Source organism: Glandiceps talaboti, chromosome 1, assembly GCF_964340395.1.
Source record: "Glandiceps talaboti chromosome 1, keGlaTala1.1, whole genome shotgun sequence".
Taxonomy (NCBI): domain Eukaryota; kingdom Metazoa; phylum Hemichordata; class Enteropneusta; family Spengelidae; genus Glandiceps; species Glandiceps talaboti.
Genome location: NC_135549.1, coordinates 9,819,302 through 9,846,292, shown reverse-complemented (window position 1 = coordinate 9,846,292; position 26,991 = coordinate 9,819,302). Strand labels below are relative to the sequence as shown.

Genomic DNA, 26,991 nt, shown 5'->3' with positions numbered 1-26,991 from the left:
CTCATTTGCATGCATGTATGCAACAATGTTTTTGGTATTGAACTGCAGTGCAAAAAAAAACACTGATTAGTATGCGCACACACCGGTGAAAGTAATCTCTGGTAAATATGTAATAATTGTGTAAACTCACATCTCACATTACAAAGTTATGTGTTTAGCTTGTGGTTTACAGAAACACCAACAACGATGGATTTTTCAGTTTAGCCATAACAGCTTACAGATGAATGTCCCATAGTGTCATCTTACTAAGTACATCTCCTTATTAAATTAAACAACATGATGATTTAGCAGTAAAAGCCGTGGGGTAGTATTTATTACTGTACTGATTGAAAAAGTAACACTTCTGAGACTGCCTGTATATAAACATTTGCATTCCACAAATACATGGAAATATAACTTGATAGGTACGTACCGACTTCCATTATTGAGTGTGTACATGTACAAATGCTGTGTAAGGTGCTATCTTGATAACATTTAAATGTTGCTCTGCTAATAGATTTCCTGACTATGGGAAGGCTTTATTCTCATAAGAAATCAATTTTTTTTAGTTGATGTTGGTTACATACAGTTATGTCAGTAGACATCACTACATTCCTTCAACAACTGTCTTTCATGTGATCTTCAATTTTTTCAAAGTAGATTTTTAGTCAATTTTGACATATTTTCATTTTGTTGTCAAATACACAGATGTTTCTCCATGGTGTATCTTTTAATGAATAAGAATATAGAACTGTCGAGTAAAAAGCTACACTATAGCATAGATAACATCAAGCAATGCAAACTTCTTTCATTAAAATAACTCCAGTATGCAAATGTTGTTGTTTTTTAAAAAAGAGCATACAATTCAAATTCCTACGAGTTTCACTCTACAGGAGCACATACAAGGCTGGCAAAGATAGTGTATTGTTTGCTCTGTAGATGTAGACAAACTTTATGTCTACATAAACAAAGAACCATAGTGCTTAAATGACTGGTGATGATTACTTACCAAGTTACTTATAATCATGTCTACAGAGCAAAGGTCATGCTATCCTTACCAGTCCTGTATGAATACTGTGTTAGCTGACTTAAAATAAACTGGACATGTGCAAACAATAGTCTTCTTGAATAATGATGGAAATTTTGAAATCTTGAAATTCAAATTAATATTTTTGACATAGCTTCTGCATGTGTATTGAAATTGATTGGTAACAACTGAAATTGTAGCATCAGATTGTTGTTGATAAATAAACCAGTTACACAAACATACTAAATAGTTGGGTTATGATATGTTTTATGACAGCCAAACCTGAGCCACAAACACGAACATGGCTGTGTATTTACAAGGATTTGAAATAATGGTTTGCCTTTATTGAGGTATAACTGTACCTATTTATCTAACTTTCACATATTGCAGCGAAGAACTGTGAAGAGTAATGTTGGGTCACTGATAGTAAAGACAACGATATGAATTCTAACAGGAGCAAAGCCTAAAGTCTCCATTTGGACCCTCAACAATTGTACATTACTTAAAAGATATCAAGACTTTGGGTATGAGCTTTGCATGCATACTGTAACATCTAGGGTTGTAAAAATATAACTTGTAAGAAATAAAGATGTCTACATATAGTTTGGAAGATAATTCAATATTTTTGAAGGTAGCTATTTTTTTTCCAGAGAATGTCTAAATGGTAACTGTGGAAGAAATAGTTAAACACTGTAATGAAGTCAAGCTTAGATTGTATGTTGTATTTGATATCAATATTGAGAATATGTGCTTGAATTAGGCTGAGTAAAGTATACAGAAGTTCAGCGTTTTAAATTTAGGAATATTGAATAAACTTATCATTATGTAGATGTGTATGTTGGGATAATATGACATGTAAATTGAGAAACCAAATGTTATCATAGACATCTAAAAATGGAAAACGAACCCATCTGAGAACTACAACAATATCGAAATTCATCATGAAGTACCAATTCTGTATACTTTTTGAAGACACTATGAAATTGCCGACACAAGATCTTAAGACTGCTTAACTCCTTTTGACTATTATATCAAGATCTTTCTCCCCATCAGTTAACTTTGAATTTCACAATGAACCAATTACCTTCAGTATTCTCCCCATCCTGGTCAGTGCTGGTCGGTTCTAACTAGCATTCAATGCTGACTTTACAGGCACTTTCACTCAAGTAAACAAAAAATCCCCAAATCTGACAGTTGGATCATTCATGAAGTATGCATTTGATTGTTGTCTGATACTGACATCTTTTAATATGAATGTACATGTATTTGATGGATAAAAAGGCTCATAAATTTTGATAGCTGAAATGAAGACACTTTTAACCTAGGAAGAACCATGGTATCAGTATTTCATACATCAATGACCTCAGTTTGGTCACGTGAAAGAGATGAAAATGATCAAAAATTACGAAATATGAAAAACTGTCCAACTTAATCTGACATGTCTGTCTGTCAGCAATTAGAAATCAAGTATGGATGTATGAGTCGATACTGAACTGCTTTTATTTCCTATTTCCATTTTATTGTAAGAGTTTGATTGCACAAATCATATTTCATCATCTGCCTTATCAACAGTATTAACTGATCCACTTGTGTTAACTTAAATCTTTGGCACAAACTATTTACTGTTTCAGAGGAGAAATATTAGAAGAGTCACCTCTGTCTGTGGACAGACAGTACATAACATCTTATGACGATATCTACCATGGTGACACTTTCTTGAAGACTACTCCCAGACAGTATCAATGTTTAGCAAAGCGCTAACTTCTCCATAATGTGGCACATTGACAGCATTCTCTCCATATGCAGTAGGGGACTGCATCTCATTTGGCTGCCACCTGTACTGGTTGGTTCAGCCCACATTCAGTGGGGTATTTACTAGCGTGGTTGGGCTTACCATCTCCTAGACGTAACATAATACATGGTTAATAAGTGTTCTTAAACAATGCATCAGTTAATACAGTGATTACTTCAGTAATTTCCATATACATTGTGCCGATGATATATTTTCTCAGTTAAATACTTCTTGATGGTACTAAATTTGTTCTTGCTGTAACAAAACAGGAGCATGAACTTTGACAGTAGTACTTGTATGATATCATTATCTATAAATATGAATTGTCATAAAGAATGCAAGGTTAATGTAGTATGCATCTCTGATATAAAGGTCTGTAACGTTTGCTGTTACTTTGATCAAGGAAACTCTGACCCACTCTTACTCTTAGAGATCAAATCATGAAGAACACATAGGGGTCACTGTGCAAGTTTTTGAATAAAGATGAAAATGATGTAAAACTACCTATCAGTATCACACTTACAAATGGCAAACAAATTCTGATAGCTCTACAGGAAAATACTAGATTGATGATTTTCTTTTTAAAAACACCAAGATGGTGAACATATAAATTACTTTTAAGATTTGAAAAGGACCAGAACAAGCATTCCTTTGCCAAAGTATTGGTGATTCAAGCTGTTATCTAATAACTCGGTCCATAAACTGCATTCTTCCTTAAAAACAATAGTAAATGTTTCTTTAGCAATGTACATTTGCAGTGTTGGTGTAAAGCCATCTTGACTGCAGTTTCAGTACACCCTCTTGATAAAATGACAATTGGTCCAATTTAGAACCCCTGCGATCATGTCAATTTCACCGTGGGGATCAATAAATTAGTATCTTATCTTATTCATTGTATGCAAAAATAGTATTACAACAACCAATGGATCAAAGATGTCTTCAACTGGCAAGCACAGGTGTTACTGGTCTGTGAGTCCTTTAGTGAGGAGACCAGTAACTGGTATAATGAGACTAGGGATAACTTTGTATATGATAGTGAGAGTAGGTTGGAAAATACAAACACTCACCTTCCACCAGATTTGAAGATTAGATCAGCATCAGGAGCACCTTTAGGATGTTGGAATTTAGTTTTCTTTTCCCGATTTGTATTAGCTGCTGCTGGTTTTTGCATTGCTGCAAGCATTTCTGTAATAAAATCATTCCAAATGGATGGAAAATATCTATTTTATTCTGTCCCATATTTTTGACAACCATTTCAGCTTCAGTAATGAAATAAGCAATTTATTTTGATAAGTCGGGGGTAATAATATAAGTAATGGTCTCGATATGTAAACCTCTTCATTAACATATTTGAAAGAAGTTCTGATAAAATTTTAATTACATTGTAAATTATAAGATAAAACACATACAGTTTTTCACTGACACTCCTAGCTACATGTTGGTGATATTTAGGTCAGTGATGTTAAATTTTTCTGTGTATATACTATATGACTTCACAAAACAGCCATACAACTGGTATACAGGAGTTTTATCAATGAGTCTAACTTAAATGATGAGGACAAAGATGGAGAAGTCTGTACAAAAACTATGTTGTCTGACACAATGTGTACATGTACTAACCCTGGTAGTCCTCTTCTTCTTGTCTCTCATTAATATTCAGAGTCAGCTGTTTCATTTTCTGTTTCTCTGCCAGTTCAGCCTGCAATCACAAAATATTACTATTTCATCTGTACAATATGCAAGGCTATGTTACAAAATCAGTTCTAGTTTGTTCAATGAACTGGAAAATCTTTCATGTGTACAGGATAACAGTATAACAGTGTTCAGTCTCCCTAGAGAGTTTTCAGAACATGGCTCAGGCTTCTTTAGTTGCTGTTTGAAGACCAGAAAGGAGGAATCTTGGGTCTGGGGACTGGTTCAATAATATTTTTGCATAAAATGAGATTTTGTTTGGAGTATGATTTTAATTTTATCATGGAGACAATCAGGGGACACGAGAGGGCTTTGTTCAATATGAACATTGGTATAGCTAGAGAGAGAGCCAAATATGCTGGCCTGGCACAAATGCAACTGTACAATGACACCTGGCTACAACAAACATTTCCTAGACACTCCATAAGTTGTTCTTAATCATATACACAACAGATAATAACATAACCTGGTCCTAAACAATATATTTATCACTAATGTACAAGCTGTCCATTCCTTTGAATCCCTGTGCCTCAACAATAAATGTACTTCTCACTCTAAGTTAAACTGCCAGTCATGTATTCATATATTTATGTGTAAAGCCAGGAAACAAAATGTCTAGTATCTGCCAACATAAGGCTTACAAAGGGCTGCATGGATGAACACAAAATACCCTAAACACATACAGAACCTAGCCCCATGGAGGTATTAACTAAACTTGATAAATTACCTCTTCTCTATTCTTTAGTTTCAGTACTAGAGATGATTCAGCTGGCACTTGCACAGTTCTGTACTGTTGTTTATTTCCTTTCCTGGTAATCATGACAAAGTCTACATGACTTTTTGGCTCCTCAACAAGCTTCAATTGGTCAAAAGTTTTCTTCTTAGATTTCAAATTCACAGGAACAGAGACATCTAACTGAGGTACTTTGATGTTCTCATTGTTTCTTTGCTGTATTAAAAAAAGAAAGAAATTAATATCAACAGCATTACAAAGTGTATTGAGTTGTTTTATTGTAATAAAATATATAGTTTTGTTCTATCAAGTTTTGAATGGAGAGTTAATCCAGTAAATTAGCTGTTATGTAAATCATGGTTTTAGTTCAGCCACCTACCACAGGTGATGTTTTTTCGGATTAAAATGAAAATGAAACTACTGCACTTGAAGTCAAACATGTACCTGCAAGTTCTCTGCCATGAGTTTATCAAATGCGGTAAGGAAATCCTCATCTTCATCACACTTGATATGTTTGGGGCCACCAGTTAGTACTGTCACCTAGAAATTGCACATTGAAAAATGTCAAATTAAAACTCTAGCTAAGAATACACTATACAGTATCAAGTTTAAAGATAAACAAATGAATACCTTCTGTTGCTTGATTCACTACAAGACAATTAATTTGAGTTCATGGCCATTGCCATTTTATTTTCACATATGCATTTATTTTTCACACATTTTACAGACACACAAGACTATCACTCACTAGTATTAGTACATGTGTATGTGCATGACACTATGTTAGAGCCTACGATCACAGATATGACACATACATACACCTACTGCCCCATGACACCTCTATAGCTAGATATACAGAGTGTATTGGTGCAAGATTGTATGATGGAAGTTTCTTATCTTTGGAAAATTCTTGAACTGAGTACATGCAACTCATATTTAGGCCATAAAGGTTTCATTATGCACCACATGTATTTGGTATATGTAGATAAGTCAAAGAGGATACATTGATATGGAAAAGTAACCTTCTCAATAAGCTTATATATACATTTAGATATACAATTATCTATTGGAGGGTGGTTAGCACTCTTAATTTTTGTCATGTGTTTCCGATTTATGCATTGATACTAGGAACTGTCTCAGATAACATGTTGATCATAAACCTTCAACATACTATGTGAGTAAGGTGTACAATAGTAGGAGATTTTGAGTTATAGTGACATTTTTTCAAGAACCATTCATTTTGTGTTTATATAGAATTGTCTCTATACTTGATGTGATGCATGTATGTGACATGACTGATAAAAGCATACAAATAACAAAACTTGACACTTCTATACAAGTATAACACACAAAGTATACCAGCATCAGTGAATGCACTGAAAGGACTCAGTCTTACCTTATCTTCTTCCTCATTTTCACCAGCTGAGTCCATGCCATCTGTGTCCTCCTCCTACATATACAAATAAAGTCCCATCCAAACTGTCTTTACTTGATAATCATACAAAGAATAGTTACCTACCTACTTAATCTTACACCTTTCTAGTATCTTCTGTACACACACATCTACCTGGCCTACACCTCTCTTCTACCAAACACTGTAGCTAAGTCATGATCTACTTTCATCAACAACATGTGCACATACTTTGGTTTATGTTTGTTCTGACTTGTTTACCTGATTCAGTCCTACCTTACATAGACTTCTGGAGGTTCTGTCCTATCTCATGCAAGTCTATCTGCACTATTTTCCACCAAAGTTTGGCTCTCAGTTTTCAAAAGTTAATATTTCAGATTGCCTTACCTTGCCTGCCTAGTATACTCAACTATCCTGTCTCTCTTATGTCTCTCTACATTGCCTAGGCTTACGTCCTGTTCCTATCAAATAAAATCCACCGATATTTAACCTGACTTTCTCTTAAATGTACTTCTAGGTTTGTCTTACCTTTGCCTACTACTCTGTCCTGTCCTGTCTCTAGTAGCTACATCTGTCCTATTTTCTACCTTTAACTTGGGCTTAAATTTGTACCTGACACCAACCAGTCCAGGTTTTATTTACTGCATTTTATTCTTATCAATGAATTACTCATTAGTATTGTTTCACATGATTGTGTCGAAATAAAAGTTATTTTACAGTAATGATGAAATACGACAGCTGTAGACTTTAATTGACATATCCATGATGGACTTGCCTGACATCTGTCTACCTAGACTAGCTAACTAAGACACACTATAATGTCACATTTAGTGTACGAGTTACAACACTACTATATTTGTGAAATCATGGTGTACATGTAACATGGATGGAAAAGAGGACAGTGATTTCGTGTGAAGAAAGGTACTGGTGTGAGTGTGATAAATACAAGTTAACAATACGTGTCTAGCATTGGTTTATTTCACTCTAACACTGGTTTTCTCTAAATCATCAGTTTCTGAGTGATTTCTATTAATATATATACATGTAAGCACACAAATAGCAACACCATTTCTACTTTCTTTGGACTCGTTTACTTCTAACCCGATTTCAGCAAAAAACAAATAATATCAGATGAAAGCTGAACTTCATTCTTTAATTTTACTGCTACTAACTGCAAAAAATATATAACTTTATAGGACCCCATAATCTTACAGTATATTCATCAGTTTTGTGACTGATATACTCACATCTTTATCTGTCACACCTTCTTGACTCATACTTTGACTCTGACTGCTCCTACCATGTTCATGTTGTCTCATGCCCCTCTCAGAGTCATCAGAGTCACTCTCCTCATCCATCTCTGTGATTATTGGCAGACCATCACTTCCTATTTCTGGTATATGTTCTATAATGGAATACAAAGGGACAATAAATCTATGAGATTACAGTGGAAATATCATGACTGGAACCCATGATGGTTGACTGCCAGCAGGGTGTACTTGTGGTGTTGGCACAATTGACATCTGCATTTGTTGTGGCTGTACTTTTACATGTAAAATGAGTAAGAATCTAGCAGAACACAAGGCAAACACAGGAGCAGATACTATGAGTGCCCACACTGGCGGGGTTCTGTTACTGTTACATACATGTATATCTATTCAAAAACAACAAAGTAAAACTTCATGTGGTTTTGTGTACATGGAATGCTAGTCTAATCACTTGCATTAAGGTATGCAGTGATGACACAACATAGAACATCATTCATGTACAATGATTACTAAATAAAAGACTGAATTCAACATTTTTCGTTTCATTAAGTCAACTGTTTAACATATATTTTGACAGGAAAGATTTTGTTATTAATTACTGTGGCATAGAAAGGCTAACTTCTAAATGGTTTGATGCAAGATATTTGTAGATACTGTACTTGTACTTTCTCCTATTGTTGATATGTCTTTTTTGTAACAGTAAAACTTACCTGGCTCTGGTTCAGCTGCTTCATCTTTTTCAACAATAGTTGTCAAAGTATGTGGAGTTTCATCGTGTTCTTCACTGTCACTCATAGGTAAGTAGGGTGCTGTAAATAATATCACAGTATATGAGACACCACAACTAGTCATACCATATCAAAAGAGATGGCAAAATCAAATGCTAAATGTACCAATAGCTACAACACATAGCAGTAACTTGGAAAATTTATCTTTCTATTTTACTTATTTATTTATTTATTTATTTATTTATTTAGTGCATCCCTTTTGTATCGGGGCTCACTAAGATTGTTAGCAGCAGCACTAAGAAAAAATTAAAATACATACACTACTAAATACTGACTTTACCTTCAATGCTGTAACTTGCACTCTAAATTACATTTAGTACACACAATCATCTAAAGGTTATTCTTTGAGTTTCATCAACAGCAAGCAAGCAAGCTACATTATAGTTTCTTATTTAGCACTGTAGAAAACAAACTTGTGTTTCATCAAACACTTTGCACATCATAATTTGTAGCTACAGAGCGGTAAAGAATTAGCAAATTACAGTAGTTGCAGAATACATATAGAAATAGCATATAACCATAGCATTGTACATCTGTGTTTAGGTATATACTTTAAATGCTACATGGCAACAAACAAACACAGTTATTTTCTCACTCATTACCATCAATTGGATTCTCTTGTCTCTGTGGATTTGCTATTACTTTACTTAGGAACATACTGAGTTAGTACTTGGAGAACATATAAACTTTGCAAGGAAAGAGGAAAACAATGCTTCCATAAAGTACATTGTGTACTTGTAAATGATAGGCATGGCAGACTGATGACAGACACAGAATATATTACCTATTTTGGGTAGATACTCTTGTTCCAAATCTCTGACAGCTTGATTGGCTTCATCAGCATTTGAAGGGGGTTTCATTTTTGGTCTGAGTGCTTCTAAGGTGTCAGAAACCATGTACTCTACATCAATTGGGAAAGGGTGTGTGTCTGGGTTCCACAATTCTAACTGTTTCTTATACCAAATATATCTCTGCAAAGTAATCAGTAAATATAACAGTTAGTTGACTGAAACCATGTCATCTGAAAAAGAGCACTGTCTGGCTTGACAAAGTCTTACAAACATTGCTAATTTTCATCCTCTGGCTCAGAAGAAATCTTACTAACATTGCTACATGTCATCACCTGGCATAACAAAAATCGTTTTCGTTACCCAGATGATGAACGAAGGAAGGTTTCTCACAAGCCAGATGATCAAATGTTCAAAGTGTACAGTTAACCAATGTCTGTAAAGCTTTTTGTCAATCCAGTTGAAGCTGTGAAATGCTTTCAATTATACATCAAAAGAAAAACAGTAAAGTAGGTATATGAATCAAAAAGACTTTTTTGCTCATATTACACCTTGTATTGTGTAGATAGTACATGTACATGCTTCTATATTTTTTCATCATTTGTTTATGACTGGACCTGTGTTTATCACCATCAAACCAAACTCTGTCAACCTACGTATATGAATCAAAAAGACTTTATTTGTTCATATTTCATCTTGTATTGTGTAGATAGTACATGTACATGCCTTTATATTTTTTCATCATTTGTTTTATGACTGGACCTGTGTTTATCACCATCAAACCTAACTCTGTCAACCTATGTATATGAAACTTCAAAATTACAAGTATGTGACGCTGTGAGGATTGACACGCAACCTATTGGTATCAGAAGAACAGATGATAGAGCAATTTATGTTAAAACACATAGTAACAGTAACAATTCCTTGTAAATTCCTCCAAGGGTGCAATGGTTTGTCAAGATAAAGAAAAACTGTTTGACTTACCTGGAAATAAACAAAGAAACAGTCTAATTTCTTTTTACTGGATCCCCTGTCAAAATACTGTCCACATGTGTCAAGTAAAGTACAGACAAGTCTTAAACGAAACAAGTGTTCAGGAGGATCAATGGGAGTTGATGGACCTGAAAACAAACAGTTTATGTGAAATATTGTTGTCAATTAAAGAGCAGACTAGCCTCATGTTTCAATCTCAGGTCATCACATCAGGTACTCTGCCAAGTAAATAAACATTTCTCAATTTGTCAAGATAACTTTTATCATCATGTCCATAGATCTCTTGCAACATTTGATATGACAAAAATGTAGATTTACACCACAACATGAGGTAATTGTATGATATCACAACACTCAGTATGTGTAGTTGAAAACATAACTACCATTTATATAATCCCTAGATATTATAGTCAAATTTTCTAGATGAACGAAATAAACTTGTAGATACTGACCTTCCAAGTTGACTCCAAATGTGATAAAAGAATACAATTCTTTGAAGATGACAGAAGATTCTACCATCCTGTAGTTGTAAAGTTCACCCAGAAATTTCACTATACTAACTCTTCTCTGGTTGTACTTAGGATGATTTATCTGTACAGGGCAAGTAATAATTATGCTGATCATAGTAAAACAGGAAATGGCCAATCATGTACATGTACACTAGTCAGTAACAAGTAACTCGACATCATGTGAAAATAAAACCAAGTCTAATAAAATTAAATAAGAGACTATCATTGGTTGAAATAAAATGTAGCAATATTACATAGTCAATCAATTTATTCAAAAGTCATTTTGTAAATGGATATAAATTGATGTGAGGAGATAGTAACACAAAAAAGTGCAGTTCACAGGCCTGAGCACAGCTGGCAAGAATGTCAATATTGGCAACAATGATTTGTTTCATGGATGCTTTACATTGGACATTGTAATTTGTAATCTCCATGTTTTGACTTCTTGCCATGCCTGGGTTATGCAATAAGCATGATAATCTATGGTTATGCATATTCAAATCTATGCATATGGATATTCTATCAACATAGTTTGGAGGTTTGGTCATATGAGATTGTCAAAGTAAAAACGCTTTTCAGTACTGTCAAGTTACTTTATCATTACCTCCATGCCTAGTCTGATTTCTTCTAACACACCATCAACCACTTGAATTCCAACTTCTTCATGATATGGCACAAGACCAGCCAACAAACTAGCCACACAGTGAATGTTGTTGTACTTGACATTCCAAATAGATGTCAGACATTTGGTAGTATAGCTGCTAATCTAGATTGGATGATGAAAAGCATCACTATAAGTGATCAAACTGATGCTATGTTTGTAATTTTGCAAAATAAGCCTTATTACCTGTCTGTTACATACATGAATGTTGAATTACACACTCATAATGAAATGTTCCAAGGTGAATGGGTAGAGAAGCATCAGAATGTTTATAACTTTTTTCACAATTATTTGGGCAAGTTTTTCCTGAGAATCATCAATGAATGATTGAGTGCATCACATTTGAACAATGTCCCAGTCCCAGGGAAATAACGAAATAGTCAAGAGATCTATAGTTTTTGTTTCAATGTGAAATACAACCAGTGAAAAAGCACAAGTGCATTTGCTTGAATGAAGAGCGCTAACAAAAGACCCAAGGCAAAGACAAACTTGGTGAAGACCAGAGAGCTCATACAAAAACAACAGTAGGTGCCCCTGATATAGGTTCATGCCTTGCTCTTATCAGTTTGTTTACATCTGTGGAAGTTAGGTAGTGTTCTAATCAGTAAACAGGATTATGGGATATGGGATCCTGTGGTGTTCATCCTTTGACAAGTAACTGACACTGATTGCATTCTATGTCTTTGCATGAACCTTGTCTCGTTCCTGCTTGACACAAGCAAGCAAGTGCACCAGTTATTTCAAGAATTGTATACATGTATCTGCTTTGCTTTTCTATAAACCACTATGACCTTGCTATGCTGTGAAGATCTAAGAGAACCCTGCCCGAGGAATAACAAAAGCAGTATCTACCCAATGACATGTTAACACAATTTAAAATATGAAAGTGAACCAGTTTCATGTTGTTTTTTACGTAGTAGAAACACTTAAAGGGAGGGGTACACAAGGGTGGCATATCTTGTCTTAAATATTAAACATGGGTTTTAAAGTTTAGAAAACAACACCAATATTACCACTCTGTCATCCCATGCAAGTTTTCTAATTTGCTTCAGTATCTTTTCCACGTTGAGTTTGGACAGGTCTTTGTAGAGCAGCTTTCTAATGTATTCATGTAAGGGAGGTCTTTCTTTCTTCACTTCCTGTTTGACATCAGGCGGATTGCAGTAAAAGAATGCATTTTCTACCATTGTCATTTGTCTTTCATTCAGGTGCAGCTTGGATTTTTTTCTCATCATCAATTCCTGAAAAGAAACATAATTGTTACCCTGTCAACATCTGTGTATCAATCCCCTTTTATTTAGAGGAAAAGGTACATCAACACCTTTAACTACTCTCAAGATCTCTGTATTATACACAAATTAAATGAATAATACATAAAGGTAAAAACAACAGACATTCATGATTCCATATCATCAATATTAATGACAACTTTAGACAGTTCTTGTATTTCACTACATGTATGATCTAAATTATTCACATTATCATGTAATACACTCTCCACTTCATAGAGTTGTGTGGCACGCTATCTGTACCCAAAAAATATACTCTTTGACCAGTGGATCAATGAAAAATCTGGTACAAGTTAACATAATATGTAAACAGCTCTAATGTATATAATGTAGGTATTATGCATACAACAAGCACTGTTCATGTCCTAGAACTTAACTTTCAAAAGAAACATTGTACTGTGAGCATTCTACTCTCATATCTTGTCGTTGACTTTGTTATGAAGAGGTTACAGTGAAAGATTTACAAAAACAATGTTGGATCAACTACCAATGTCTACCAGGACTTATCTTATTTACTTTCAAATACATGTACAATCTCTGCATTTCATTCTGAAACAGTATTGCATTTGTGTGTATTTTCAACTAATAAACAGACTTTTCTTCATTGAATCTGTGTTTTGCATTCTCATACACAAGTGAATTCAAGTTGTACCCTTGTACAGTACCAGTATCTTGAGTTTTAACAAGGACAAACCATCATATTTTTGTAGCAGAGTGCTTTATTATTTTTATTGATTCTGTTGAATTCAATTTTCTTTAGAAAGACCAACACAGAGACCCCTAAAAGAACAGTTTACATTCTATGCCATAAACTATAGGGGCAATATGTTTTGGCACGTTTAAGATTTAGATGTGTAAGTGTTGTTACTGATAGAGTATAACATGTGTATGAAACTTACCAACAGGGCATTTGCTCTGAGATGTGATTCTGGTGATCTGTACAGGAAACGACCACATGCTTCTAGAAGATTACAGGCCATGTCGATGTTGTGATGGGAGAAATCATGCATTAGCATCTGTTTGATAAGAAAATGAGATTTCATGACATTACTGTCAACTCTAAAACCAAAACAACTGGTCCATGAAATTCACAAAAACTTGTAATTCTCACTACCATTGATCTACACCTCAATTTATGGAATACAAGACAGTGCATACTTACAGTAAGTTTTTCTTTATTTCTATAATAATTATTCACTTTTCATTCTAGAGTTCATCTTCAACATGTACATAGTTTAATCACAATTCTATATTATTGATAAGAATGTGTGTTTGAAACTACAGAAATATGTTACACATACACAAATTTCTATTTAACATTATTATTGAATTCAACAGTTTTAAACGAAGGTGTCAAAACACCAAACACACTGAAAACTAACCTTGAGGCAATGTAAGGTGTCTTGCTTGGGAAACATCTTGAACTTTGTTAGTTCACCTGTTTGCAACGAAAAGAATGATTTAAATTTAAAAAAGTACATGTATGTCAACCCCAAAGGAACTTGGTACAAGTACATGTATGTTAACCCTTATGGAACTCGTCAGCAATTATCTACTACAATACGCTTAATTATATTGCGTTTTTTATTCTGTTAATCCCGAGATATGATGGCTCATTGTCTATTTCAGATGCAAGTTTTGGGCCTTTTGGGAGGGTCTTCAAATTTTGTCTACATACTAAACTAACTTTTTCATTCAAGTGAGAGATATTCATAATGACAGAAGTCACAGTTATACTCTATATATGGTCATTTGTGTACTTACCAACAAATCTTACAGTTTTTATTTTGGATTCCAGATTTATCTGGTCCTTCTTCCTCACCTGCAAAACGTCATGGTTATAGTCATTTCATATAACAGAGATATTTAAAGTACATTCAGAAAGAAGATTTCATATTTGTGTTCAACTTAACAACTGAAGGAAGAGTAATTCACATTGTATGGCTACTAGTGTGCCCTCTGGTTAAAGACATCAATTTCAACAATTTGCTGGGTCGAAATGATCAAAACTTTTCTGCTTTTATTAGTCACATAGTAAGGGACAGAGGAACAACAAGTTTTGGTGGATCACAAAAAACTGAGGTACGTCAGTGGAACATCAAATTGGCTAAATAGAGCACACTGGTGGCTACATATGCAATGATGTGAACAAATTCTTACTTGTGCACAGTAAAATAAAGTACTTTATAGTATTCATATATACCTTGACAAGAAGTCATGTCAGGTCAGAAAAAACTGCTTATATTTGAAACCATATGGTTGCGCTTGGAAAATGTTTTCTTAACTAAAAATCTTGCCTTTACCATGAACACTAACAGAATGTCCATAAATGAGTCCTTTCTTTCATAGCATGCTTCAATTAATCACTACTTGCAAGACAACTACTTGGTACTTACATGCCATCTGAAGTCTCCTTTGAGTTTATCAACAAGGTCTCTTGCTATATCAGGCATACAAGGATGAAGGATTGCAACAAGGCGTGCATAAAACGGCAACAAATCCAATCTGCAATGTCAATAACATGTGTACAGATGAGTTTATGGCAAAATGAATTCTTGACTCAAAGGAAATTATACACTTTGTCTTTGTGGGTATTTGTAATATTCAACAACATGTTTGTTTGAAGCTCTTCTGAACACAACTAATATACTCATCAAAGAATAACTACATAGTTCTTCATCTCTGAACAAGCTGTAAGAAAAGGTGTAGTAATACAGAATGTACATACTTGCAGTACAACGGGTAACACTGTAAAGCACTTTCTCTATGTGCTACACTCATTTATATCATTCGTATCAAGTGTAAAAGTATACTGTTTCAATTGGTTTATTTACAATCATACCATGTGGCCTTTCTAATGTGGTCAATTAGCAAATGAAACAGTATACTTTTACACTTGATATGGATTCCATAAACAATTGTGGTACATACAGAAAATGGTTTACTTTGGTGTTATGGGTTGTATTTTAGTTCCTGGCAGTGAATAACATAAATATGACTATGTTGTTCTTTTAATGATCCAATACAAAAGGTAAGCTACATCCATGATTTACATATCAAAACCATTTACCTTGTTCGGGGTACAAGGAAGAGTGTCTTTACTAATTTTTTCCTGTTGGCTTTGGTGTTCAAGTTCATACAGAAGTCAACTGCTGCCTGTAAAAGAAATTGAGACAGTATGAGATAATATAATAATACTAAGTCTTCTATGGTCAAAGACAAATATTCCAACACTTAGTGATGTTAATTGGCATCTAAAATAATGACGATACATATGTATTTAATTTCATCAATTTTGCTAGTTTTACAGCTGTAACTTTCTACTATTTGGAGAGCTTTTTGTTTGAAATATTACAAGACTTATATAAGTACATACATTTTCTACACCCAAATATTTCATAATAACTTATTGGGAAGATTAGCCTAACTTCTAAAATAGATGCATTGCAGTTTGATTGTGTGTGTTTTTCAGATGCATGTGTCCTAATAAATACATATATACATGCATGTATTCATTTTAACAGATCTTGGCGCTTGCTATTTTGACTTTGCCCTCATAACTTGGGGTATGACCCCTGACTTCAAAATACAAGGGACCTGTGAGACTCTTGACTTCCACCACAGATTGCAGACAGCTGTGGTGATGGAAGAGAGCATTTTAAAACAATACTATCAAGGTTAATTCTATGCATAACAAATAGTGAATATCCCTTACCTGATCAATGAATTCCCTGTTGACACATGTGGGTAATTTTTGCAGGAACGCCTCCAACAAAGCCTTCATGTTGATATTGGTAACAGGGTCTTCATCTTCAGTGTCTATTCAAAGGTAAAGATATGCCACAAATTCTACTATAAGTCGTGAAACACAGGTCACATAAATATATTAATCAAAGAAATGTGTGCTATCTTTTAAACCTGGCCTAGACTTTTGTTATACATTAAGCAAACCCCAACTGTATTCTCAAATGAAAACAAAACAAGTCTCCACCTATTGGTACATTTACATACGTGGGTGGTGTCTGCAAGAATTTGAGTTGAGTATGGGTAGTTACATGTAGTAACATGGGTAGTTACAACACATAATATTGCTTCTCATATGATGGGTGGCCATGTTTTTTTCTGTTTCTCATGATTCAATATTCATAAATATGTGAAATTGTTAATAGCACCCTCTATGGCAAGAGCATGTTGAATAACGCCTTTTGTTTTCAAGATATCATACAATGGAATACACACTATCTACTCTATAAAAGCCTGATGAAAACCATGCTCTACACAGTCATATACAAGAGCATGTCCAGTGTCAACAGGTTTACCTTCAAGTTCAGCAATGTTTTCTAGATCTTCCATGATTTTTTCTTCCTCCTCATCAGCTGCATCATCTGTAGTTCCTCCTTCATCAGTCTCATTTCCTGTGCCATCATCCTCTGTGTCAACTTCATTTACATCAAGTTTACTCATTTCTGATTGGTGGTATTGGTAACACAACCATGCACAATTAAACCATGAAAAAAAAATTTGAAATTTAGAAGTGACAAAACAGTACTCAATGTCAGTTACTATTGCAAGATTTTCATGTACACACCTGCATTTTGCTTTGTTAGAAAGGTTTCAAGTAGACTGTAAAATGCATTCATTGTAAGCACTTGTTTCACTCATCCCAAAACTGTACACACACATGTAAGAGTTGTGACATGAATGTCTAACTCCCCTTTTTGAAAACCAAAATGAAACATAAATACAGAGAATTTTTCATTACATGCTAAGTGAACATGAATGCATATTGATTTTGTAATTACCAATATGAGATTTTGCAAAATCACAATTTAGACAGGGTGCTACTTTTTCTTTTATAAGAACCATGGACAATATAAGCTTCAACTGCTAGGCAAATATCCTGACCTGGCTGTTGGAACCTATCAGAAATAATGTTGCGTGTGTCTATTGTGCATGTAATAAACAGTTATATCACATATTGAATTTGTATTATAAAATGTATTTAATATGTCAACATCACTCCTACCTTCTGCGAGTTGTTCAGCTGTTTCTTCAGTGGCAGTGTCATGTTTCTCACTGTCTTTGAACAAAATCTGATAAAAGGAAAATATCAATCAGTGGCCATATACCATGGAGGAAATGATATGACATCTCATTACAGATTTACATGGTGTGTGTGTGTGTGTGTGTGTGCGTGTGTGTGTGCGTGCGTGCGTGTGTGTGTGTGTGTGTGTGTGTGTGTGTGTGTGTGTGTGTGTACTGTATAATCAAATTACTTGCATCTAGCTGTATTACATCTATCCTAATAAGTCATAATCTTAAAATTTTGAGGTGAATCTGAATAACTTGAACTCAGATGATGTTTTAATGTACATTTAGAAATGTGCTGCCTATAGTTCAATTTACATATGTTCATCTGACATCTTACTTCAGGTTGTCTTGACTCCTACTACCTCCAGAGGGTAATATACTGGGTGTTTACATGTAACATGGTTAAACACAGGCAGTAATTTGTGCCTACACACTGATCTGCATTCTAGAGGGTTTCTCGAGACCTCTTCAACGTGTCTGTAATGATAGGTTCAGCATCACACTGCTCTAACTCCCTACCTTATACTCGGAATAACAAGACTGTTTCATAGCTGCAAGGCTGTGTAAAAATAGGATTTATAGCATAAAGTTACTTACCCCTGGGACAAAGGCCTTCAAATCCAGTAAACTTTCGTAAAAAGATTTAGTATCTTCATCCTCCCATAGGGAAGTCTCAAAGTCAAACTCTGCTGTCAAATTGTATGGGTTAAACACATCAATACCCATTCCAATATCTTGTTTGATACTTTCTGAAATATACCAGAGTTAAAACATCTTATCATCCCTTTGCACAACTCTTATCATGATCAGTTTGTTGAACAAACTACTATTTTATACCCATCGATCTCCTAGTTTCAATCATCTCTTTGTCAAATCTCTAGATAACTACCAGCTCACACCTGGTGAGTTTCTGTAACAGGACATGTCTTTCTAATCAAGTTTTCAGGCTAAGAGAGCACAATTTCTGAAGTTATAGTAAGCATCTATAATGTGTAAGTAAGTGTTATGGGCTCTGCTCTATATTTCCCTATGTCAAATACATCCTTTTTTCATGCATGTTATCATGAAAGGTACAGATTGATGTAGGTGGCTCTTTTGCTAGTTTTGGCAAACATGTGTAGCCGAGAAAATCAAAGTCTCACCAATGACTACAACTTAGTCTGCAAACATGATTATTAAAAGTAAGCAAGATTTTCAAACTCACTAATCTTGATTTACTGAACTGCAATTTGCTGTAAGATTGCTGAATACCAGCATTAATGTACAATATATACATGTATCATACTATAGTGAAGTACAGCCTACACACTAGACTGAAAGGTCAACATTGTGGGCACTCCTTCTCACTCAAGTGATAAGTCACACCCACCACAATGAATTCTTCAGTCTACCTACACAACTGTACAACAACTCTTCATTAACACTTTGTCTTAAAACTTAAAACATACCATCTTCAGGAAGATCTGGCATGTCCTCATCTAAAAGATCCTGTGGAAGAAAAATGCAAACATAATCCTATTAATGTGGAAACACACTTCATACTTAAGAACAGCACCTAATAAATAATGACTCTATTGTTATCAATTTCTTCTGCAGACAAGATTACATATATAAATCTATCACGAGACCCTAACCTGTTTGACTCTCATTACTGCTAAAACAGACTGAGATATCCTCAAAAACTGTCATTCACATTAATTTTGTTTGTATAAAATGTTACTGTATATAATTATATACTTACAGAGAAGGTTGAGGTATTAACCAAGAGTTTCTGATATGCAGCTTGAGCTTTCTCATATTCTTCTCTCCTATCTGATGAAAGTTCTCCTTTCATCTGAAAAGACAATTTCAATGCACAAATTGTTGCTTTGCATGTATCTACAGTACCAACGATTTTTACATCTATTTGTATAATGGGTAAGTCAAGTTATATGCAGCTGTGTCACAACAACAACACACATCTGCAGTACCCAGACATGATTCCCAGAGTCCATACATTCAGAATCACCATAATGTCCCAATTGTTTCATAAATTAAGTTTGCAGTTATAATTATATTTTTCAACAATATTATTCTTCCTTTAGTTGGAAAATTCTTGTGATGTAAGGATTTTGTCAATTCTCCTCTTTCTTTCAGGACGATAAGGTCCTTCTATCACTCATATTTTCCTTTTCAATCAAACTGAACTACTAAACACTGTAATTTAAATACACACAAATCAGTTTGTTACCTGTAATGTTCTCCTGTTATGTTTATCCAATTTCTGTAGTTGTTTGTGTTCTTGAAGTAAGTGTTTGCACAGTGAGTTGTAATAATCTCCTAACATTTTTCTACATGACTTGTGAACTTCTACAGAAAATATCTCACTCCTGGGAAGGCTAGTACCAAATTTTTCAGCTAACAACCTAGGAAGAGGAAAAGATAGCAGTGAAGATAAACTATGGCTGAATGTGAAAAAATTATAAGCAGGTTCTGTCACATTTCAAGAACTTATGACTTTTTTGTGTTTCTATGGAAATAAGGTAGATTTAGAATTATAGGTTTCAACAGTGTGCCCTCTATGGCAATTTGATATGACACTGATACACAGCAAAGTTCTAGTTAAGCAGTTCTCATGGGCAATATCTGTACCTGTGTTACAATGGAGACAAAGTATTGGTTGACACACATGAGCAGGGCTTACTTTTAAAGTCACTGCTTTGATTGTCAAATCTACTATGTATCATGCTATGGAAAATTTGTGTGACATACAGGCAAATGCCTACAGGAGAGAAAAATTATGGGTGAATGTATTATTTTACACTGTGAGAATTTATGACAGCAGAATCTATAGTTTTAATATTTACTCTTGGTTCCTCAGAATAGTGTCATACCAATGACCATCATGTTGTAGTAAGAGAACAACTATACAAATATGTTGTAACAGTATTTTCATTTTATGTTAAGAATCAACCACATGGTGCGAGTATATCTCACATGTATACTTCTATTTTAAGATTTCAAGAAACAAATATGAGGTCACACCTATTCTTTCTAGGAATTAAACCAGCATAGTCTTCTCCACAGTGTCTTGCAAAACTAAGTATTAGAGATATATTGGAATGGGTTTCCTTGTCTGCATTGGTCACAGATGAGATTTGGTTTGCTAGAAGTGGCAGGCCTTCCTTGTCAGTAAATATCCCATGCACTACAAGCTGAACACACAAAAGAATACAAAAATAAGATGGGAGAGAACAGCAGTGGTTGCAGAACATAGAGATTTCAATGTACAATGTACTTTGTTTACCTCCCCAGTGAGTATATTTCACTTGTTTCTTCTTGATGCCCTTACTGATACGAAATGCCAAAAGCTATTGTTTTTGTCAGATTGTGTCTCCATATGTGTACATTGATCTTTATTTGAAATTTGTTAGGCATGTATTAAGTGAAGTATCAAATCTCTCTGTGATTGCATCTCGTCAATTGACCATTCAACACAGGATGGAGCCAATGAAAGGCGCTCTGGAGTTGTATTGTTGATCAGGTTCAGACAATCAACTGAATTTGTATAATAAAATAATTGGACTCAATGTAAATTGTGACTACTTAATTAATACTTTTGATTAATATTGTCCTTTGAAGTATAAAATGCAATATGTAATGTTACCTCTGCTAGTAGACGCAATAAAGCTCTCAGTTTACCAGCATCTACCACCTATTTGATAAATAAACACCATTTGTTATGTCAGAATGAATGTATAAAGTAATGCTACTAAAAGCGGGAGGAAAGTAGAAAAATCCAAAAAAACTATCTGACAACACGTCGGCATTGTCAGGAATGTTCTGTACCCTGGCAGATTATTCTCAATAATTTTCTGACTCTGTGAAAAGCAGTATTTCATGTTCACATCAACACAGTTGGTATTGGGTATTTGTGCACTGTAAACTGATTGTCAAAGGATATCTACTTGCTTATTCGTTGAAATCACTATCTGAAAATATACATGTGTTCTGTTCAATGGACACAAATATATGGTAAACTATATGCAAATAAGATAAGTTTGAGGCAAGATTGATCTGTCAAACATGTATTTAGTTGTATTTGTGTACTACATGTAAGTGTATTTGTATTTGTATTTGTATTTGTATTTGTATTTGTATTTGTATTTGTGTGGTTGTTTCGCCTGGACTTTTGTGAGTTGTATACTACATATCCTTGAGGACCAATAAATAAATAATAATAATAATATTTACAACTTACATATGATGTGTCACTTGATTCCAATATTTTTATGTATCCTACCTTTTCATCTTTCTTTGGTAAACTTTTTTGGAATGCTTGAAGGAGCTGTGGTGAAAATTCTGCATAGCGCTGATGGAGAAGGGAGCACATATGAACGGCGCAGCTTACATCAGACATCTACAAAAGGAAACATACATATAAAGATGATCAAGGATTTTTTCTTTGAAGTCAGTCTATATAGCTAAATATAGAACAGCAAATAACAACATCATCAATAGCACTGCAGTAGAACTGCATAACTTTGCAACTGCAAAACCCAGCACCCAAATACTTGAAAAAGAGAATTCTTTCAACATATATGACATTAGAATTGTTTGTAATTTGTAACCCTCTACATTTGAAATTGATTTGTAAGCGACAACAGCTAAATGTCACATGTGACATGCTCAGAAGTACATCTTTTATTTGAACACTGTAAGAGCACTATAAAATATTCAAAAGCAAGGAAAGACAGAAATGTGCTTACAACCATTCTAAAGCATTTCCCCATCATTCAATATTTGATTTAAAGTGATATCTATCGGTAGTACCTTTACAGCCATCCTGTTACTTTTGCACACCATGTATAGTATTTGTAAACTACTGGCTCTAAATATGCCAAATCAAGTTAATATACAAGTGCACTAGGGGATTAACTCAACTGGGGAGTTATCCTCTTGATCAAGAATGACAATATCTTGGGTTCTACATACCTTAAATTTAGCTTCAATTATAGCAGCAACCTGCAATTCAAAAATACAAAGTATGGCAATCAAACTACATGTCAAAATACAGCAACTTGCAATAATATGACTAAAATGTAACAATTATTTAAATGATTTCCCAAGTAGTACATTAACAGTATATAATAATGTTATGGCCATGTTACCATTCACTTCCTACTGGTAACAAAACTTTACATATACATGTTAACATGTACATGTTCTGTGAGAGTGTTTTTGTTAAGGGTTGTAAGTTGGTAAACCTGAGTTCCTAAGTCATTTTGCTGAGAATAAGTCAACCTTCCTGTTCTATTTTGACCCTCTTAGGATCTAGCATGAGGTAAAAAGCTATTACAGGTACCAAGAATTGTAAGAAATTCAACTTACTGCTTCACCAATATATTTTGTAAGATTCAGAGAATTAAAATCAGTTGACAGGGATTCTTTATGCTGCTCCGACATAGTTTTCTGAAAAACAAAAGAATTAGATAGCAGCCATTATGAAGAAATCTTGAGAACACCATTGATATCTGCTGCTTAAAAATCAAACTTTGTTTGAAAATGAAAGTTACTGAAATAGGGATATTGTCCCATTTCAAATATTTTACTCTAAGGCGTAAAAAAAAACATTGTGTGGTTCTGATTACATTCAATTTTAAAATAGGTAGGTAGGTAGAAATCTACAAACCAAGGCCAAGGAACTTTGCTTTTCTGTGAATGAGAGTTCATGTTTAATACTAGTAAAAACAAAAACAAAAAAACATTGTAAGAATACTATTTGGTGTGTTTGCTTACCAATTTCTTCACAAATGCTGTATTTTTCTTTAGACTGGAGTCAAGTTTGCTGAAGAAGGTCTCCTCTGGTCGATTTGCTGACAAAAAATATTATAGGAGTGGACTTTAAAAAATAAATTGGACATGTAATGTTTAAGATTTTCTGTCAAGACTGATCCTTTATATCGAAATCTAATTCAGAATGTTTGATGAAAATGTAACACTGGAAAAGACAACTGTATCAAACCAGCTTGCTCTTTTTGACTATAGGATCATAAGAATAGTCAGCTTGACACTGATCTGGGAGTATTTATATGTTCACCATAATATTAAGAACTCTGCCTGATAATATAAAATACATGCATGTAAACAACAAAAATAGTTACCTGCAGCACTCAAGTTTCTTGTTCTTAGGTTCACCTTCACTTTAAGCCTTTCTCTTGTTTCAACCACAATCTCCTTGGCTTGTTTCTGTACCAACAAGAAAATACTACATTAACTTCATGAATATTATGTTATACCTACAAATATGTGGATACTACATTCTTGTGATTATACATATGATAAATGTACAATCATGAATAATAATTATGAAACTGGGTGTATTCTGAGAATTCATTCCCTTTCAATGATATATGGTGACGTGATTGACTTATTAAGCAAATATGTGATGTTTTTTCAGTGATGGCCAAATTTGCAATACATTTTAAATTATTGGTAATGGAAGATTCATGTCACATGAGTCTAGTTATATGCTTTATTCATATTAACTAAATCCTTATTGAACAACCAAATAATGACACTAAAATGAGGTATAAAATTTCCACTGAACACTTGCCTCCTCTTCTCTTTCTCTTGCTGCAGCTTCTTCTTCTTGTCGTTTCTGTAGCAATGAAAGAATACTCATTACAATGTCATTTCACACACAACTAACACATGTGCATCTGAATGACCTTAGCATGCCTGGTATACTGGGAACTGGTGGTACCTTACACATTCCCGGTACACCAGGAACTGATGGTGAAGGGTAAATGAAATACAATGGCATTACCTTTTCTTCTTCTTGTCTTTTCCTTTCTTCTTCTGCTTTTTTCTCTTCATCCAACCTTTGCTGTTCTAATCTTTCTTGTTCTTTTCGTTTTGCTTCCTCTCTTTCTGCTTCCTCTTTGGCTTTATCTATCTTCTTTGTTTCTTTTGACTCCATTTTGCTGTAACAATGAAACATAAATGTCAGTGTCTGACTAAGAAACATACTTCTTTAAGCATATTTGCAGACACTTGAGTGGGCATGTACATGTATATAAACACAAAATTTCCAAAGTTATTGAGCAATTGCAGTTTGACTTTGAAGATGTATCAAGGAATACAAGTACAAAGACAGTTAACTCTGGTAATAATGGGTGTAGGCACTTAAAGGGCTCTCTGTGTACTCAATTGACCCCCACTATGATGGTCAATATCAAAGGTTAGTTGCTCATTTGAAAAATAAACTATTGTTAATGTGCGACTGGACACTTGAATAGCATCTGTATATCATCTGTATATATGTATTACACTTAGGGAGGTAGGAAGAAAATTACGCAATTTTGTAACAATTATGGCCACCATTTTGCCACACAGGTGAGTCATTCTACAATCCCCTTCCAGGTTGTGCCTACTGATGGCTAATAAATGAATACTTTGCATACCTCTTATCTTTGTCCTTTATACTATCTTTTGTTACATCAGTTTTCTCTTTCACACCATACTTTCTTGTTTCTTCTCTTTTACCAAATCCACTTCTGCTCCCTTGTTCATAGTCTTTTCCTCTCTTGAAGTCTTTGTAATCCCTGCGTTCATTTTTCCTACTATGACTGGAATCATATCTTGACTGTGTGAATCCCTTATCACCACTAGCCCGGTTTTTTTCTTTATAGTCTGGTTTCCCCTTTCCTTTATCTTTATCTTGGTTCTTTACACTTTCAGTAGCTCCTCCATGTGTCTCAACTTTCTGCTTTCCATGGTCTTCCTTTGTATCACTTTTAGAGTCTTGGTGTTTTACTGCATTCTTCTCATCACCTTGACCCTTCTCACTACTCTTTTTCACTTCCTCGATATCTTTGACAACTTCTGTTTTCTCCTGCTTGACCTCTTGTTGTGCCTCTTTATCCTCAACATCTTTACTCTCTGTCTGCCTATCTACATCTGGAACTGAGCTCATCTTACATTGGTTCACATTTTCATATCAGTAACCTATAATGGGTAATATTTACAAATACATGTCAGAGTTTGGGTAGAAAATGTGTAAAATCTACCCAGGCTCCCCATATGTTTACCAAAGCCCCCCACATACCACCACCACCACCACCACCAAAATTACAACTTACATTACAAGCAGCTGGGTAGACTGGCACCAGTGGCAGTCCCTCTGGAGTAATTTTAAATCTCATTCTTCAAATGATTTGAGTAACAGTTGTTATTCATTTTTAAATTTGTAAAGGAAAATGTCCTCAATAATTTTGTTTATTGTTTCTATAGACGTAAACATTGAGCCATGGAAGTACATTAATACCACCCATGATTGGTTGGGTGGTACTTTCATGATTGGGCCATGTACATGTAGTACTTGACGCACTCCGTTGGTTAGTCATGACAAAGTACAATACACGCCTAGATTCTGACAATTGTTTCTAGAGAGACATTTTCTGAATCAATTCCAAAAATATTCCGTCTACAACACGGTGAAAGCACGACTATCCGTCAGTGTGTACAACTTCAAGTAGTTGCAGTGTTGTGGACAGCTAACGTTACTTCTGAACGGGATACGACCTTCGCTCAGCCAATTTGACCTTTCACACTCATTTTACTTCATACGACGAGGTTTACAAAAGTGCATTCGTAAGCTTAGTCAAACTTACTGTTACGATCAAATTCTAAATCATGAAATATTTTACAATTACTGTATACATTATACAACAATCCATGTCATAGCACACGTTTGTTTTGGTTTGGCCGAGCCGTTTGCATTGCATCGACAGCATGTCTTACGGAAGAAGTCTCAGTTTCAAAATCTAAGCGGTTATTGGCTAAACAATATAATATATCATCAATGCGTACGTACCTCTTTCTTTTCAGTCCAAAATACACGAAAATTTCCTTCGAAATGAGGAAATTTTCACCAATTTTGTCTATCTTTCGGTTTCGAGGAGAAGTCGCAAGCAAAATGGCTACCGC

At 34.5% G+C, this 26,991-nt stretch overlaps 1 protein-coding gene across 3 annotated transcripts; it reads right to left on the bottom strand.

Annotated features, from left to right (window-relative positions):
* Window positions 1–294: 294 nt before the first annotated feature.
* LOC144432585 (regulator of nonsense transcripts 2-like) lies at window positions 295–26,991 on the bottom strand. 3 transcript variants are annotated; one of them, XM_078120833.1, is made up of 36 exons: window positions 26,879–26,991; window positions 25,467–26,010; window positions 24,830–24,986; window positions 24,617–24,661; window positions 24,165–24,249; window positions 23,800–23,876; window positions 23,392–23,472; window positions 22,996–23,025; window positions 22,304–22,420; window positions 21,668–21,715; window positions 21,046–21,215; window positions 20,252–20,426; window positions 19,763–19,855; window positions 19,470–19,509; window positions 18,619–18,770; window positions 17,957–18,023; window positions 17,250–17,396; window positions 16,646–16,749; window positions 16,001–16,086; window positions 15,327–15,435; window positions 14,695–14,752; window positions 14,313–14,368; window positions 13,830–13,946; window positions 12,655–12,882; window positions 11,585–11,746; window positions 10,924–11,062; window positions 10,463–10,599; window positions 9,475–9,661; window positions 8,613–8,711; window positions 7,882–8,039; window positions 6,620–6,673; window positions 5,668–5,763; window positions 5,218–5,439; window positions 4,419–4,497; window positions 3,866–3,983; window positions 295–2,906 (listed from the first exon to the last, which is right to left on the bottom strand). In XM_078120833.1, exons 2-36 carry the CDS (start codon window positions 25,976–25,978, stop codon window positions 2,897–2,899), a joined length of 4,215 nt encoding a protein of 1,404 aa, XP_077976959.1. In that variant the 5' UTR covers window positions 25,979–26,010; window positions 26,879–26,991; the 3' UTR covers window positions 295–2,896. The 3 variants fall into 3 exon arrangements, with proteins under 3 accessions (XP_077976959.1, XP_077976967.1, XP_077976976.1); XM_078120841.1 differs by having other exon boundaries at window positions 295–2,903; XM_078120850.1 differs by lacking the exon at window positions 295–2,906 and having other exon boundaries at window positions 3,862–3,983.